The sequence below is a fragment of the Polypterus senegalus genome, chromosome 1, assembly GCF_016835505.1.
Source record: "Polypterus senegalus isolate Bchr_013 chromosome 1, ASM1683550v1, whole genome shotgun sequence".
Taxonomy (NCBI): domain Eukaryota; kingdom Metazoa; phylum Chordata; class Cladistia; order Polypteriformes; family Polypteridae; genus Polypterus; species Polypterus senegalus.
In genome coordinates this window covers 162,721,494-162,738,524 of record NC_053154.1, presented here as the reverse complement: position 1 = coordinate 162,738,524, position 17,031 = coordinate 162,721,494, and the positions used below count along the sequence as shown (strand labels likewise).

The 17,031-nt window shown below is 42.9% G+C and overlaps 1 protein-coding gene across 2 annotated transcripts in view; it reads right to left on the bottom strand.

Annotated features, from left to right (window-relative positions):
- Positions 1-5,115: 5,115 nt before the first annotated feature.
- The window catches only part of map6d1 (MAP6 domain containing 1), a 67,130-nt gene continuing 55,214 nt past the window's right edge, over positions 5,116-17,031 (bottom strand). For both annotated transcript variants that reach the window (XM_039761660.1, XM_039761666.1), the window contains one exon: positions 5,116-5,781. In XM_039761660.1, coding sequence (XP_039617594.1) covers positions 5,704-5,781 — 78 coding nt within the window. In that variant the 3' untranslated portion in view covers positions 5,116-5,703. The remainder of the gene's footprint in view (positions 5,782-17,031) is intronic.

The window sequence follows — 17,031 nt, the reverse complement described above, 5'->3', positions numbered from 1 at the left end:
CGGGAGCAGCTGAAAGAAGAAGATGCAATGAGAGTAACAACGCTAAAGCAGCAATGGTATTTAGAATAGTTTGGCTATTCCCTGGACCATTATATTGTTACTGGTTAATTTCAATCAGATGCATTAAACTAATAAACAATATGTGGTTAATTTCAGTGCACTTATAAAGCAGCGTCAGGGATGTGGATCTAAAAAAGAAGGGGAAACCACATAGGAACAGTAGCACTGCTTTGATGCTGGGTACCACCAGTTTGCAAAACTGAGCAAAGGACTTGGGTACGCCAAGGTATGAGCTACCGTGGAAATGTGCGTGGCTTTATGCCAAGTTTAGGTTTTATACATCGCGATTTCAGCGTGGAAACGGGCTTAGGCAACATTTTTATGCCTACGCACTGTTTAAACATGAGGCCCCTGGTATACAGTACAGTCTGTGCAAGATGGGTACCCAAATAGCTTACTGATCTGCACAAGCCAACATTCTTTGGTGAATTTCAGAAGGTTTCACTCTCCCACTGCCTTGGTGCATTGTTCAACAATGGTGCAATCCTGGAGTGGAGTGTCCATGTTCATTTGGAGTTTGCATGTATTTACAAATTGGCTGGCATCAGGGTAAGTAAATATACACACTCCAAGAAATTGTTCTCAGTTCTTTTATTACCATATAAGAAGGAGTAACTCATCATGCAATTAAAAAGAAACAAATCGATGGCGGGTTTGTAGCACTTCAGTCTACTCTATTGCACACACTGTGTATTTCTGAGGGTTTAATTTTTGTATTGCTTGTGCATGTGCAAGACACAGCATTGAAAAGATGGCCTGCGTCTTTAAAACATCTAAGGCTTTTGTTTAAAACACAATGCAATGTAATCGGTTCACTTCAGATTTATTGTTAAGTGTAAAATACAACAGAAGTCCAATGGCTCTTGGCTCTTTGCTGCTACCAAGTGTGCACCGCGCCTTGTGCTCCATGAAAAACAACAAGACAGAATGAAACTGGGGGTACGGGGGCTCACAGTTGTGTTGTCATAACTCCACGGCCGCTGCAAAAACACAAACAAGCCAGAACTGTATCCTTACCTCGAGAAAATAGGACCAAGAATCTGTGAAAAAATGACTTCCAGTGTCCTGCTGTTTTCGCAAGGAATCCTCATGAATGCAGAAGGCACATTTCTTAAATTGAAACCTTTGCTGCTTCAAAGTGTACGTTTTTGAAAGGTTTTAAGGCTTTTTCATCCACCTACGGACCTGTCTATCCATTTACTCCCATTATATTTTTATTTTAAAAATTTCAAAAGTAACACTTTACTTCAGAGCACAGTTTTGTATGGCAATTAAATATACACCACAATTATGAAGAAATAACGTTAAAAAATGTCAAACTTATCCTATAAGGCACACACTAAGGTAATTAAAAGTGCAGGCTCAGTTATGGGATGCACTGTGGATCTCCTGGAGGTCGTAGCGAAGGAGCGAATGAAAACAAAACTGAGTGCCATTATGAACAACTCTGACACACTAACACTAAGCTAACAAATTATTCAGCAGAAGTGTGTCAAGAAATGCTATGTGTGTCAAGATGTACCACAGCAGTCCATCTGCGTAATGCCTCACTGGGACTGGGACCGCCAAGTCAGAAATTTTTCTTTCTTTTGAATTTCCTTCCTGTTTACTCATTCATGGTGTGTGTTTGGAACATAGTGTGTGTGTGTTAATATTTATTTACTTACTCGTCTATTTATTGTTTTAAAGAGCTTCTGTTAAAAAGCCAGCTAAGAGGGCACCAGATTTTTGCTAGTGAAATAAATAACACTGCTTTAAGACAGAAAATAAAAAGAACCTTCTGGCACTGACTACCTGTGAGGTCCCCTGACATGTGCAACCAGCACTGGACTGACCGTCACCTGGAGCTCCTTACATGACAGCACTTGCAGCTCAAGCACATGTATGAAAGTCATGTGAGAAGGACAAATAAGTTGTAGTGGACTCCTCACTGTCAAATTCCAGACAGTGTTTTTTTTTATTTATTTATTTATTTATAAAAGCACATTTAAAACAACAGAGGTTGCGCCAAAGTGCTGTACAAAAAAGCATTAAAATAAACACAATGCAAACAATCATGCAAAAGCAGATTAATAAAACAACCAATTATAACATCCACCACAATCCCATCATACACAATGAAAGACAGAAGAAAACAAGTAGGTCTTAAGCCGACTTTTAAAAACTTCGATTGAGGATGAAGACCTGATGTGCAGAGGTAAGTCATTCTAAAGTCTAGGAGCAACAACTGAGAAAGCTCGGTGTCCCCTTGACTTCAGCCGAGATCTTGGCACTACAATGAGCAGTCATCCAGATGACCTCAGTGCTCTTGGTGGCATAAAGGGGTGAAGGAGGTCACAGATACATTTTGGAGCGAGACCATGCAAGGCTTTAGAACCAAACAACAGGATTTTAAAATCAATGTGTCACCTCACCGGTAGCCAGTGGAGAGAGGCTAAAATGGCGGAGATGTGATCCCTTTTTCTCAACCCAATCAAAAATCTTGCTGCAGCGTTCTGAACCAGCTGAAGGCGCAACAGAGCAGATTTTGGCAGACCCACATATAAGGAGTTACAATAATCTAGGCGAGATGTAATAAAGGCATGAATGACCGTTTCCAAGTCCTTCTGTGATAGAAAGGATTTTAGTTTACAAATTTGCCTCAGTTGGTAAAAACTGGACTTTACTGCCATGCAGATTTGTTTTTCAAAACTTAGTGATGACTCGGAGATGATGCCCAGGTTTCTGACATCATTATGAATCATTGCTGCCAAAGGTCTGTGCCATCCAATATTTAATATCCTCAAAGTATTTCAACAGCTTTTTTTACAGATGAAGTGATGTCAGAACTAACTTTGAGGTTAACAGTGTTCAGGCTAACATGATGTTAGGTTACAGTATATGGCGCCCTGATGTGTGGAGTACAAGTCCAGGGAGGTTCTGCTCAAGTTTTATAATGCACTGGTGAGGCCTCATCTTGAGTACTGTGTGCAGTTCTGATATCCAGGATACAAAAAGGACATAGCAGCTCTAGAAAACGTCCAGAGAAGAGCGACTACGGTGATTCTAGGGATACAGAGGATGAATTGTGAGGAAAGATTAAAAGAGCTGAGCCTTTTCAGTTTAAGCAAAAGAAGATTAACAGGAGACATGTTGGAAACGTGTTAAAGGTATGTTTTCCTTCACACAGGATATCCTCGACACACTGAATACCATACAGCTAGAGTGGTCAGACGTGACTTGAATGATTTAAGTGATATGCTGATTGGGCTGGAAGGCTTACTATCGTCATTGTCATTATCTAATATTCGAATCTTCTTTTTGATGAATTACGTCAGAATACATAAATAAGGGCCATCTGGCCTTTGACACGTTGAATGTTACTTTGTGTGGAGCATCAGATTCCCAAAGGTTCTACTTTACTTATTTTCCATTTAAACTTTGTTGGCCACTCCTTTACTGTTTTGATTAGATTTGAGAGTTTCACACTGCAATATTTTAGGTGTTATTTTTTAATTTTGTTTTCTAATCTGTATACTGTATACATAAACAAGCTGACCTGAGTGCTTCACTAGCCCCAGATGAACAAGTGCTCCTCCAGCATGACTTACTGGACAGAGAAATTTTCGATTTGAGCACATCTGCTACATGATGGTGGTCTTGCTGTAAATGACGGGTTGGTGCTGTTCCTGCACACCGCCGTCTCACACAGTAACCCACACACAGAAGAGGCTCCTCATGCTGGACAAGTGCACTGCCAGCGGTGCTAACAACGTATTTTTTTCTTTCCAGCACATACTGTGGGGAAGATGGTCTCTTTTAATGATCTCCAGTACAAGATCAGACTGCAGACATGGGAGCTACATTTTAATTAATATTCTAATTGTTATTGTTTTTTGAGTTATTTCATTAATTCGATTTTCCTGCATATAGTTTTTACTAATGGGCTTTAATTGTTTTGAGTGTGTGATGAACTGTTTTTTAGTCCAGCTGTTTCTTTATGCTTCTGTTTTTGAAATGGAGTTTAATTCAAGCGAGATTTCCAGAGATTATGGCCATTTTTTCCTCTCCCAAGGCAGCTTTTTCTGTTCTAGGTCAAAGGTTAGTCCACAAAATGTGAGCATTAAAGAGAAAGGCTCATTTTGTAATGATGCAGATTGACACATTCATGCACAGAGATTAGATTGATTTAGGCAGCCTTGTGTGTTCTCTTGATAAACCCAAACATGCCATTTGAAATGTGTGCGGCTGTGCCACCGTGCACTGTTAGTACTCCTGTGCGGCTTTACTCAGCGGCCAATGTGCACATCTGCCCATCTTGGGCTTAGCTCTCTGTGTGCATAACTGGATTTGACGAGATGGGATTTTAAAAAGTCGCCAGTCTTGAGGTTGGTAGTTCTGCAAATTAGGCATTGGCCTATAAACTGTGTGGCTACTGAATCAGTCCCAGTAATGGCCTCTGCTAAAAGGCACTGCACCATACTTGGAAAGTATCTTGGGCTGGTTTTCAACCGAAAAGATAGTATGACATAAACAAATTGCCTGTTTTGATCCATCTTCATCTATGAAATTTAGGAAAGCCAGCAGTACCGTTTATAAAGTGAGCAAAAAAAAAACATCACAGAGAAGACAATTCATCCTGCAGAAGAAGGCAGAATAGACCCATCCATCCATCCCATTGTCAGCCACTTACCAGTTCTGGGTCAGAGGGGCCGCAGCACGGAGCTCATGGTAAGGACCCAGCCTGGACAGGATGCCACTCCACCGTTGGGTGCACACAGTGTTTTGAATTAACTTGACCTGAAAGCCTTTGGGTGAAGGAGGGCAACCCAGAGAGACACGAGGAGACCATGTGAAAACCACACAGGAAAGAGGAAGGCAGGGATGTTAAATCTGTCAAGAACACTGGATGAGTGTTTGCTGTGTCAAGCTAGAAGGTCATCTTTGGCAGGCAGGAGAGCAGGCCATTTAAGATTCATATTTATTTGTGTTGGTTACTTGGCCTAAAACTGCTTGACTTGCCTACCACAGTGTGTTCTTTGATTCGGTTTAATTAGAAACCAAAAAACAACAAAATGTACAGGAAATTCATTTATTTTTCACTTCTTTCTATTTAACACAAAGAGATAAAATAAGTAAAAATTACATTGTTTGTGTTTCCTTGGTTTAAATTAATCTGCATTCTTGCTCTTAACAGGATTTGAGTTTATTTTCATAAAAATGTAAGAGACCTGAAGTTGCAATACTTTGAAACTAACCTTTTTACTTAAACTTGTAAGCATTTGTTCTTTTTAATATAACCATTTTCTTGTACAAAAGTTGGACATTTTAACTACGATATGCAGCTTAATAAAATGTTGTCCAACACACACACACACACACACACAAAGTAATAATCTAAAGTTCTGTTGTTGAACTCAAATAAATTAAAAAAGTAACCCATTTAATTGTAATGCATGCATTTCAATGCTGTTAAGTACATCAGAGTCAGAATTTTTTTTTTTTAATTCTAAAACAATTCAAAACAAGTAAATTAAGTTGATACATTAAGATATTTTTTTTTAAACATGTCATTTTGCATAGTATTTTTTTTTTTAAGTTTATAGTAAACATACAGCATTCAAGGTCTGTCTTTACAATCATGAATACAATTCCATATAGTGCCTATATGTTGTACATGCGTGATCCGCTTTGAAACACAGCCGAGGAGTTAGTGGTCTGGTTGGTCTTCACCAAGGGTCCCTTGAAAATATAGAAAATAAAGAAGAAGAAGAAAAAAAACACAAAACAAGACACATGAAACCAAATCACATCAGTCAAGTCAGGGCACATTGCAACTGTATACAATACAACAAACTCACTTGGTAATGGGGGTCTACAGCGGAGTGTCGTTACACGTCCAGTAGGTGCTGTCAGACCCTAGTAGAATGTTATCCACAAATGAAACCAATGATAATTTTCAGAAAGTAAAAACCAAGCTTTAGTACCCCGACGACATCTGGATAGGAATCCAGCAGCTTGGCACTCCTCCCTTCGAAATGAACACAGCGATTGGCTGCTGGCAGCAGTGAAGGTCAGCACTATTCAGTGGGTCACTGTGGTCCATTTATTTAATCAGCTTACAAGTCCTATAAATAACCTGCTTTTGCACTATTGTTCTTTCATTTACTGTAAAGCATGTGTGTGTATATATATATATATATATATATATATATATATATATATATATATATATATATATATATGTGTGTGTATATACATTTCTGATTATTATCACTATCACTGGCATTTTCTTGTTAGTATGCTTTCTTGTGTTGGGTGTCATTCTTTGCTAGATACATCTGTGAGAAATTATTTCTTGCACTCTGGCTGGAGAAACACTGACAAGGGGTCCTTTGTTTCACAAGATTTCTAGAAAAGGGCAGAGAGTGAAGACACTGACTGGTTATTTATACCAAAATGATATGATCTTAAAGTTGTAAAAAGTGTTATCACACCCTGACATTTGAAGCAGCACAACCACTGACCTGTTCAACCCTGGGGCATTTCAATTGTGGCCCACTGTAACCTTCCACACTTAAAAAGTCTGCACTCTTAGATAGCATCTGGAGAAGGTAACAGCTGGAGCACAGAGAGCACTTAAAACTGGTGTCACATTACACAACATCTGGTCTTTCAAACTTGACAAGTGCAGCTGCCGATATTGATGCCTAAAAATACAAAACTCCATGACACCTTACCAGTACAGTTTCATATTTTCAGAGTATCACAAGTTTGACTTTTTTTTCTGGCAGCTAATGACATGGGACCCAACCACCCTAGTGCTATGTGAAAGCTTTGTAGATATGGTGAGTTCATCCACAATTTCAGTCCTTTATTTCTTTTTCCTATTCTGTTGTGGTACATAAAACATGAGACCTCAGACAGACTGGCTTCCCTTGTGTTTGTGTGGTTCTAAACCCCAGTTTCTCCTTTTTCTTTTTCAATGTAGTCTACAAATTGTGCTTCTGCCTTCTTCTGCATTCATTGGTTGTCAGCTCTGAGGCACACATAGCCCACCCTACAACTAAAGACAAAGTCAAACCTGTTTGAAGCACAGACTGGTCAGACTGAGTCACTGGGGATGTCAGACTTGTGGAATGTGACAGAATGTGACAAGGCCTCACATGCTGCTGCATTCGCCTCTAGTCAATGAACCTGACCTCAGGTTATGCCATATGCCATAGGTAGTGTGCAGAATCCCTACAAAGTTGAAAAGCTGACCAGTTTTCAGCAAAATTATATGTACAGAAGATCTGCTTTATTGCTTAGTACACCTCTAGAATGTCTCTTCTTTGACATTTTATTTTTTATTTTGGAGGGTTTCACAGCAAAGGGAAACGCCAATATATGGCAACTAGATTATTAAGAGAACATCCATCCGTCCATCATCCAATCCGCTATATTCTAACTATAGGGTCACGGTGGTCTGTTGGAGCCAATCCCAGCCAACACAGGGCATAAGGCAGGAAACAAACACCGGGCAGGTTGCCAGCCCATTGCAGTTAAGTGAACATGGCAGCTGTATTTTCCATTCATTTAATCACTCTGTTTAATTTTCATTTTTTTTTCCGGTTATTGTCAGCTCATAAAACCCTGGCTAATTGACAGGATTCCTGTAAATAGCAGTGTCACTGTCGGAGCCTTGTGATCATGACTGCCGTGATGTGCCTTATTGTACTTCTTAGTTTGCTTTTTCTGAAGTCTACTGTCAATCCTGCTTACGTTTGTTGCACCCCCGTCATGCAAAGCAACCTTTCACACTTCATTTGGTCTCAATATGACACTAAAGTGGAAGAGTGCCTTGATCGCATTGTTAACATTCATTGACCCAAGTTATTTTTCTTGCAGTCATCTATATAAAGGGCACAAACAAGTGAGGATCTGAAGCAACCTCTGAAATGCCTCATCTGACTTGTAATTTTAGTGGCAACAACAGTCCAATAGGCTCCTCCTTGAGCCGTCACCTTATCGTGGTGGAGGGGTATGCGTGTCCCAATGATCCTAGGAGCTATGTTGTCCGGGGCTTTATGCCCCTGGTAGGGCCACCCAAGGCAAACTGGTCCTAGGTGAGGGATGAGACAAAGAGCGGTTCAATAAACCTCCAATGAAGAATAAAAACCTTGGACGACGTTTTCCCTTGCCGGACGGGTCACGGGCCCCCTCTGGAGCCAGGCCTGGAGGTGGGGCTCGATGGCGCGCCTGGTGGCGGGCCTGCACCCATGGGGCTCGGCCGGGCACAGCCCGAAGAGGTAACGTGGGTCCTCCTCCCCATGGGCTCACCACCTATGGGAGGGGCCAAGGAGGTTGGGTGCAGTGTGAGTTGGATGGTGGCGAAGGCGGGGACCTTGGCGGTCTGATCCTCGGCAACAGAAACTGGCTCTTGGGACGTGGAATGTCACCTCTCTGAAGGGGAAGGAGCCTGAGCTAGTGCGCGAGGTCGAGAGGTTCCGCTAGATATAGTCGGACTCACCTCGGCGCACAGCTTGGACTCTGGAACCAATCTCCTTGAGAGGGGCTGGACTCTCTACCACTCTGGAGTTGCCCCGGTGAGAGCGCCGAGCAGGTGTGGGCATACTTATTGCCCCCACTGGAGCCTGTGCATTGGGGTTTCCCCCGGTGGACGAGAGGGTGGCCTCCCTCCGCCTTCGGGTGGGGGGAAGGGTCCTGACTGTTGTTTGTGCGTATCGCCAACAGCAGTTTGGAGTATCCACCCTTTTGGAGTCTCTGGAGGGGTTGCTAGAGGGCATACCTTCTGGGATTCCCTCGTTTTGCTGGGAGACTTCAATGCTCACGTGGGCAATGACAGTGAGACCTGGAAGGGCGTGATTGGGAGGAATGGCCCCGATCTGAACCCGGCGGTGTTTTGTTATTGGACTTCTGTGCTCGCCATGGATTGTCCATAACGAACACCATGTTCAAGCATAAGGGTGTTCATATGTGCACTTGGCACCAGGACACCCTAGGCCTCAGGTCGATGATCGACTTTGTGGTCGTGTCGCCGGACTTGCGCCATATGTCTTGGACACTCGGGTGAAGAGAGGGGCGAGCTGTCAACTGATCACCACCTGGTGGTGAGTTGGCTTCGATGGTGGGGAAGATGCGGTCAGACCTGGTAGGCCCAAACGTGTTGTGAGGGTCTGCTGGGAACGGCTGGCAGAGTCCCCTGTCAGAAGTAGCTTCAACTCCCACCTCCGCAGAACTTCAACCACGCCCCGAGGGAGGTGGGGACATTGAGTCCAATGGGCCATGTTCCGTGCCTCTATTGTTGAGGCGGCTGACCGGAGCTGTGGCCGCAAGGTGGTCGGTGCCTGTCGTGGCGGCAATCCCCAACCCGTTGGTGGACACCGCGTGAGGGATGCCGTCAAGCTGAAGAAGGAGTCCTATAGGACTTTTTGTCCTGTGGGTCTCTGGAGGCAGCTGATAGGTACCGCAGGCCAAGCGGAGCGGCTTCGGTTGTTGCTGAGGCAAAACTCGGGCATGGGAGGAGTTTGGAGAGGCCATGGAGAACGACTTTGGACGGCTTCGAGGAGATTCTGGTCCACCGTCCGCGTCTCAGGAGGGGAAGCAGTGCAGTGTCAACACCGTATATGGTGGGGATGGTGCGCTGCTGACCTCACTTCGACGCTGTGGGTCGGTGGGAGGAGTACTTCAAGACCTCCTCAATCCCACTAACATGCCTTCCAATGAGGAAGCAGAGCCTGGGGACTCTGAGGTGGGCTCTCCCATCTCTGGGACTGAAGTCACCGAGGTGGTCAAAAAACTCCTTGGTGGCAGGGCCCCGGGTGGATGAGATACCGAGTTCCTTAAGGCTCTGGATGTTGTAGGACTGTCTTGGTTGACACGCCTCTGCAACATCGCATGGACATCGGGACAGTGCCTCTGTGATTGGCAGACCGGGGTGGTGGTCCCCCTCTTTAAAAAGGGGGACCGGAGGGTGTGTTCCAACTATAGAGGGATCACACTCCTCAGCCTCCCTGGAAAAGTCTATTCGGGGTTCTGGAGAGGAGGGTCCGTCGGATAGTCAACCTCGGATTCAGGAGGAACAGTGTGGTTTTAGTCCTGGTCGGAACAGTGGACCAGCTCTTCACCCTTAGCAGAGTCCTGGAGGGTGCATGGGAGTTTGCCCGACCGGTCTACATGTGTTTTGTGGACTTGGAAAAGGCATTCGACCGTGTCCCTCGGGAATCCTGTGGGGGTGCTCGGGAGTATGGGGTACCGGACCCCTGATAAGAGCTGTTCGGTCTCTGTACAACCGTGTCAGAGCTTGGTCCGCATTGCCGCAGTAAGTCGAGCCCGCTTCCAGTGAGAGTTGGACTCCGCCAGGGCTGCCCTTTGTCACCGATTCTGTTCATAACTTTTATGGACAGAATTTCTAGGCGCAGCCAGGGTGTTGAAGGGGTCCGTTTGGTGGACTCAGGATTGGGTCACTGCTTTTGCAGATGATGTTGTCCTGTTTGCTTCATCAGGCCGTGATCTTCAGCTCTCTCTGGATCGGTTCGCAGCTGAGTGTGAAGCGGCTGGGATGAGAATCAGCACCTCCAAATCCGAGAGCATGGTCCTCAGCCGGAAAAGGGTGGAGTGCCCTCTCAGGGTTGGGGGAGAGATCCTGCCCCAAGTGGAGGAGTTCAAGTATCTCGGGGTCTTGTTCACGAGTGAGGGAAGAATGGAGCGTGAGATCGACAGGCGGATCGGTGCGGCATCCGCAGTGATGCGGGCTCTGCATCGGTCTGTCGTGGTGAAGAAGGAGCTGAGCCGTAAGGCAAAGCTCTCAATTTACCAGTCGATCTACGCTCCTACCCTCACCTATGGTCATGAGCTATGGGTAGTGACCAAAGAACGAGATCGCTAATACAAGCGCTGAAATGAGTTTCCTCCGCAGGGTGTCTGGGCTTTCCCTTAAAGATAGGGTGAGAAGCTCAGTCATCCGGGAGGGGCTCAGAGTAGAGCCGCTGCTCCTCCGCATCGAGAGGAGTCAGATGAGGTGGCTCGGCATCTGAGCAGGATGTCTCCTGGACGCCTCCCTGGTGAGGTGTTCCAGGCACGTCCAACCGGGAGGAGGCCCCGGGGAAGACCCAGGACACGCTGGAGGGACTATGTCTCCGGCTGGCCTGGGAACGCCTTGGGATTCTCCCGGAAGAGCTGGAAGAAGTGGCCGGGGAGAGGGAAGTCTAGGCCTCTCTGCTTAAGCTGGTGCCCCTGCGACCCGACCTCGGATAAGCGGAAGAGGATGGATGGATGGATGAACAGTCCAATAGGCTACTATATGTTAATGCCCGAGCAGTGTTGAGGAACATTACTTTTAAAAGGAATGTAGTTACACTGCTTTAAAAAAAGGATTCAAATATTTTATATGGTTACTTATTATAAAATGTAAAACATAAACAGTACGTTAGTTTGTCTTGCTTTATATGAGAAACTGCATCTTTGACTGTCCAGTATTAAAGCCCATATACGAACCTTAATGAAACTGACCAGAGCCAAAATAAAATTGGATAATTTTCTTGTGTTGTATGACTACATTTAGTCCTGTGAAGTAAATAATATCCATCCCCTCATTCCATCCTCGACCTGAGGCACAGATGTTTTGTGATATGAACGCAAGCTGCTGCATCACCCGATCACATTATTGTAACGTATGTGTAGCAAACAGCTGGATTAAAATGAAACTTGCACACTTAATAGTATGTTCCTGTTGCTGGGTTGCACGCAGCACAATCCTTTCTGCTTGGTTGTGTGATTGAACCCATACCAGTATGTGTGCTTCTTGCCTCTGGGAGAATAATATAACATATTTTAATTCAATAAACTTAAATATTGGATTAGGTTACTTTAAAAAGTAACTGGACTACATAACACACACATTGCAAATTTCCCCAACCTCTAATCCTAAGACTATGTTCCTGAGCTCAGCACTGTATGTTCAGCTCATTAACAAAAATGTAGCAGTTTCTGAAATATTTAAACAGTATATTTCAGCCAGGAGAAGGAATAAAGCAATCGCTCAAGCATTTACCTCATGTAATTTATGCTGTGGACACTTCTACCCATGACTGCTGGCATTATGGACTTGTGAAAACTACACAATCCTGCATGACCAAATAACTGGGCAAAGAAGTCCACCTGCATTGATCAGGTTACTCATAGACCAATAAGCCAGTTTCTCTAACTTGAATGAAGATTTACATGGCATTTTAGACATTATGTTTCTATGCATAACCATTTTATTAAAGCACATGCAAATGCACCAACTGTCAAGTAATTTTCAGACCTTCTGGACGACTGCTTTTTTACTTTCAAGCCATGGACCGGCAAGGAATGCTACACTCAATTCAGCAACATTCAGTGTAAGGGTCTTTAAATGTTGTTTTGGCATATATCATCTCATTGTTTTTGTTTATGTTTTCTGAATTGCAATTTATTTTATTCTCTGAGTATTACCGTGATTGCAGCAGTACCGGCAGGTTTGCTTGTATGTCTTCGCCAGTTTTGTCTTCTGTGGCCGTTTCTGCTTTATCTGTTTCTCCTATACACATGCTAGGAAAGCCATTTTAATATTTAATGCCATCCTAATTAATTTTGATGAGACATTAGTACATTAGATATATTAAATATAATTGAGTAGTTTTCTAACTAGGCAGGAAGCAAATTACAGCTATCTGCTATGAAGTACGAAACTGACAATCTTTGTTAACTTCCGTGAAGATCTCAACTTGAGATGTCTGTACTTCTATTTTGACTAGAGTTGAGATTTTTTTTGCAAGAGGTTGTATCATTCTGTGATGGGTTGGCACCCTGTCCGGGATTGGTTCCTTGCCCCCTGTGTTGGCTGGGATTGGCTCCAGCAGACCCCCGTGACCCTGTGTTCAGATTCAACAGGTTGGAAAATGGATGGATGGTTGTATCATTTAATGTCTTGGGCAAGTTATTATTCCAAGAAACATACAGCTACATTTTTACGAGCTGAATTTGTTATTAGAGATATCAACAATTCCATTTTGGTTAGCAAGTTTGAGCGCTTTTTGAAATGACTGTTACAAGACTAGGTTACAAAAATTGACCAAAACAAGTGAAAAGCATTGTAGACCTTAATATTAAGCAGCCATTTAACAAATTAAAAGCACAAGACTAATTAACCTTATATTAACTACTAAACGAATGGCATCAGAAACCATTACATGTTCACAAAACAGGAAGATCTACAAATTATTCTTAAACACATTGAGGAAGTCAGCAGCCTGGATGAATGTGGGGAGCTCACCACAAAAGATAAGAGCTTTACGTGCTTAGAGTCTGGATTGAGATTTGATGCTTTACGGAGGTGGTATCACCACATGAGATCCATTAGCAGACCTGATTGTGTATGAAGGAGCACAGGACCTTCACATAAGTAGGTGCTGAACCATTGACTGTCCTGCAGACAAGAATCAATGAACTTGAACTTGATGCATGCTGCTACAGGGAGCCAGTGGAGGGACCTGTGCCAGTCAAGATATGCCACTGTGTTTTAGCAGTGCATGCTGTGGTATAGCGGGTCTGCGGCTTCAAAAAAAAGCGCCAAGTTTTAAATCCATTGAGCCGTGTTGCTCTCCTTGGTCACAACTACAAAACCACAGGGAGTTAATGAGGTAGTTGGAGCAAGTGACACCTGTACATGTGGGTGCGATCGTTCTCAATTACTACATTGGCTTCCTGCAGCATGTGATTAAGGCGCTGCGCCCATGGAGACGCAAGTGTATATATATGGGTCAGCACAAGGAAACGGGGGGACCGTTAGCTGTGGTACTCTAGGGGCTAGTTCGCCCCACTGACTGTTCGAGTGGAGTGTGGCAAGAAGGCAGATGCCCTCCCCAGGCTTCAAAAGTGCGAAAGGAGCACGAAGGAAGAAGGGAGGAGAGCCGACCTTGGATGGTCTGGCCGTGATGCCTGGGTTCAGCCAAGATCGAGGTCGGCCGAAAGGAGCTCGTGGCTGCTGAGTCTCTGCCGGCTATGCAAGCAATGGGTGAGCTGGGGAGAAAGAGAATGAGGTGGACTGAGATTGGAAGAAGTTAGTCTGCATTTTTAACCTCTAATTTTAATGGATTTATTTATTGATTTTGTTTTATCCCCACTTTTTACTGGATTTTTATGGATTTATTTATGTACTTTTAGAACACTGCACAATTGACACTTTTGTTGGTTTTACTTGTGTTTTGATTTTTCTTTTAATAAAAGCACTTGAGCACTTTTTCCACTATCCTCTGGCCTCATCTGTGAATCGTCCTCATATATCAGCTCATCTATTCCATGTGGGAATAGGGGGTTTGTAGGGGCTAGCATTGTCACACATGCGGCTACTACTGGCAGTGAGAAAATGTAGTAATCAAGGCTTGTTGTGAAAAATGTCCAGACAAGAAAATACTTATTGGCTTTATTTTAGCAGCACAGCATAACTAACTACTCCTAGTTAAATGAAATACAAAGTAAATCACTATTTCCCAGGATTCCAATTGTTATGCACTGCTACTTATGAAGAGATGGTGACTGTGGATCTCTTGCTTCTTCTACTGGCAGTATCACCTCCAAATATTTAATATAAATCAGTCACATTTTCAGCTTTTCTTTTTTCTTGTGTTTTCCATTCATTTTTGTTTTTTTGTATGATTTCCTCACTTGTAGTATCTTAACTCAAGACACTGTGCAGTCACTGAAAGAAAAAGGTTGTGAGTCCAGGTTACTAAAATAAGATTCCTCTACAAGAGTTCACTCTCTGACAAGCTAAAGAGCCTGACAGTCCCAGAGGACCTCAGAGCAGAGCTGCTGCTTCTGTAGATCACCAAGGAGCTAAAGATGCCAATTGTTAGAGATCACAGGGAGAGAAACAGGGCAGACCAAGAACATGTTTAGGATTGTCAATTCAACCACTAATTCTAATGTTCCATAATAAAAAAAATAAAAAAATAAAAATCTGGGGGCTAAATATATGTTCCTGTATGAAATACATACAGTAACCTGCTCTTTCCACAATAAGTTGCTTATTTAGCTTTCATAAAGACTGAAAACTAAATTATTTTTCAATACTAATAAATGCTGTACTATAAAATATGTTGAGGACCTTCACAACCCACACCAGTGACCACTTTTTTTGTGGACCTTTGATGTTACACTGAATTCACTGAAAATGGCAGAAAAGTATTGAGTGCCCAAGGTTAGAAAGATCTAAGCCGTTCTTTGATGAATGTGATGAGCAGTTCTTGAAAGCATAGCTCCCCAGCTGCTATTTGGTTAGACTGCTAACTTTCATCTTATGTTGGACTTGTAGGACTACTTGACGTTTGGTAATTGAAGGACTTTGCTTCTTGTGCTCTACTACAAAGTTTTATGATCCATCATTTGTTAATTGCACTTGCCTCTTAATCACTCAAAACATTTTTTCATCATTAAAATGTCCAAAGAGTGCTGCAGGCAGAACAAAACACGGTTCAAAGTATGACTTTCTCTGCTTTTTCTTTGATAACTTCGGGGTGTGTGTATCAAGGATCTAAAATTTGCCTCCTACTGAAGAATAAATCGGCTTAGAGTTCACCTATTAGCAAAAAGGTGCTGAATGGAGACCCACTTGTCTGGAAGGGAGATCCTGCAGACCACCCTGTATTATATAAAAAAGGAAAAGGGTGCTCTTTGTCACTGGACAAAAGGTTCTGTGCTTCACTGGGGAAAAAAGTGGCCATCCAACCAAAACCAGAAACAGGCTGGTCTTTGGTTTTAAATCCCCATGCCTTATGAATTAAATCACTTAACATAGCCAGGAAAGCCATTTTAGCATTTACTATATATTTAGCACCTACCTTAATATCATATCTTAAATTTGTTTTAACTGTTCTTAAGTTTTAAACTGGCATTATACATTTTGAAATGTAATATGGCTTATGAAGGCTATGAAATCATTATTTTGTTTGTTCAGCAGCCCCTGAATCATTGATGCAAGAAAACTCCCATATATGATAAACCATTCAATGAAAAACACAATGGCAAACAAAATCCAGTTAAGGCAAATTTAGAACGAACTGAAACTGAACCATTCCTTGGATTGAGTAATAGTGATGACAATGTGAACTAGGTTATCAGACCTTAAAATGGAAAGTGAAACACCATATGACTGATCCGCTGTGAGATTCCTGGTGAATGTGGTTGTGTGAAACTTCACTATGGTGCAACAGTAGCTGCCTGACAAAAAAGGCAAAATAATTGTGATCCATGTTCAAGAACAGACAAAATGTTAGCCTCCTAAGAGGAGGTTAGGAGCACGCGCTGTTAGCGCATTGTCACACCCATCGCATGATGAACCAACTCAGGATCCCAGATTGGGACCCGAGTGTAGCCATGCAACAGGTGACACCTCAGCACCACACTAGTTCAGAGCACCGTTCATAATGAAGCGACTGTCAATGTTTGTGTTGTTGTGCCGTGTGTAAAGTCGTTCTTTATACTGTGGTAGCCTGCAATAACACAGCAGGCATACTGATCATGCAGGTCCGGCACTGACATTCTACCTTCTCAAGTACAAGCAACAGAAGAAAAAAAAAGAAAAGTGCGACAAGAAACACACTTACACTGTCCCGATTGCAAAGTAAAGTTGTTTCAAATCATGTCACACAAAAGATGTGTATTAAATCCACAATCAGCACAGCAGTGGTGACTAGACCTACCTTTCTACTGTATTTATGCTGACATCTTGGTATTTCCGTGTTTCTGTTATACGTAATTTTTTCATGTTAATAAAAATCATTTTTGGCTTGTTTTTCCTTAAGTAAACGCAATGCTAAAGAGGCTATACTGCCTGAACATTAAAAAAAAACAGCCTAGTAAATGTCAGAATTAAAAAAGAATTAATTCATCCCCATCTAATACACATACATGCTTCATGTAGTAATGATTCAGCATTACCAGTTTGTAATTTCTGAATTAACACAA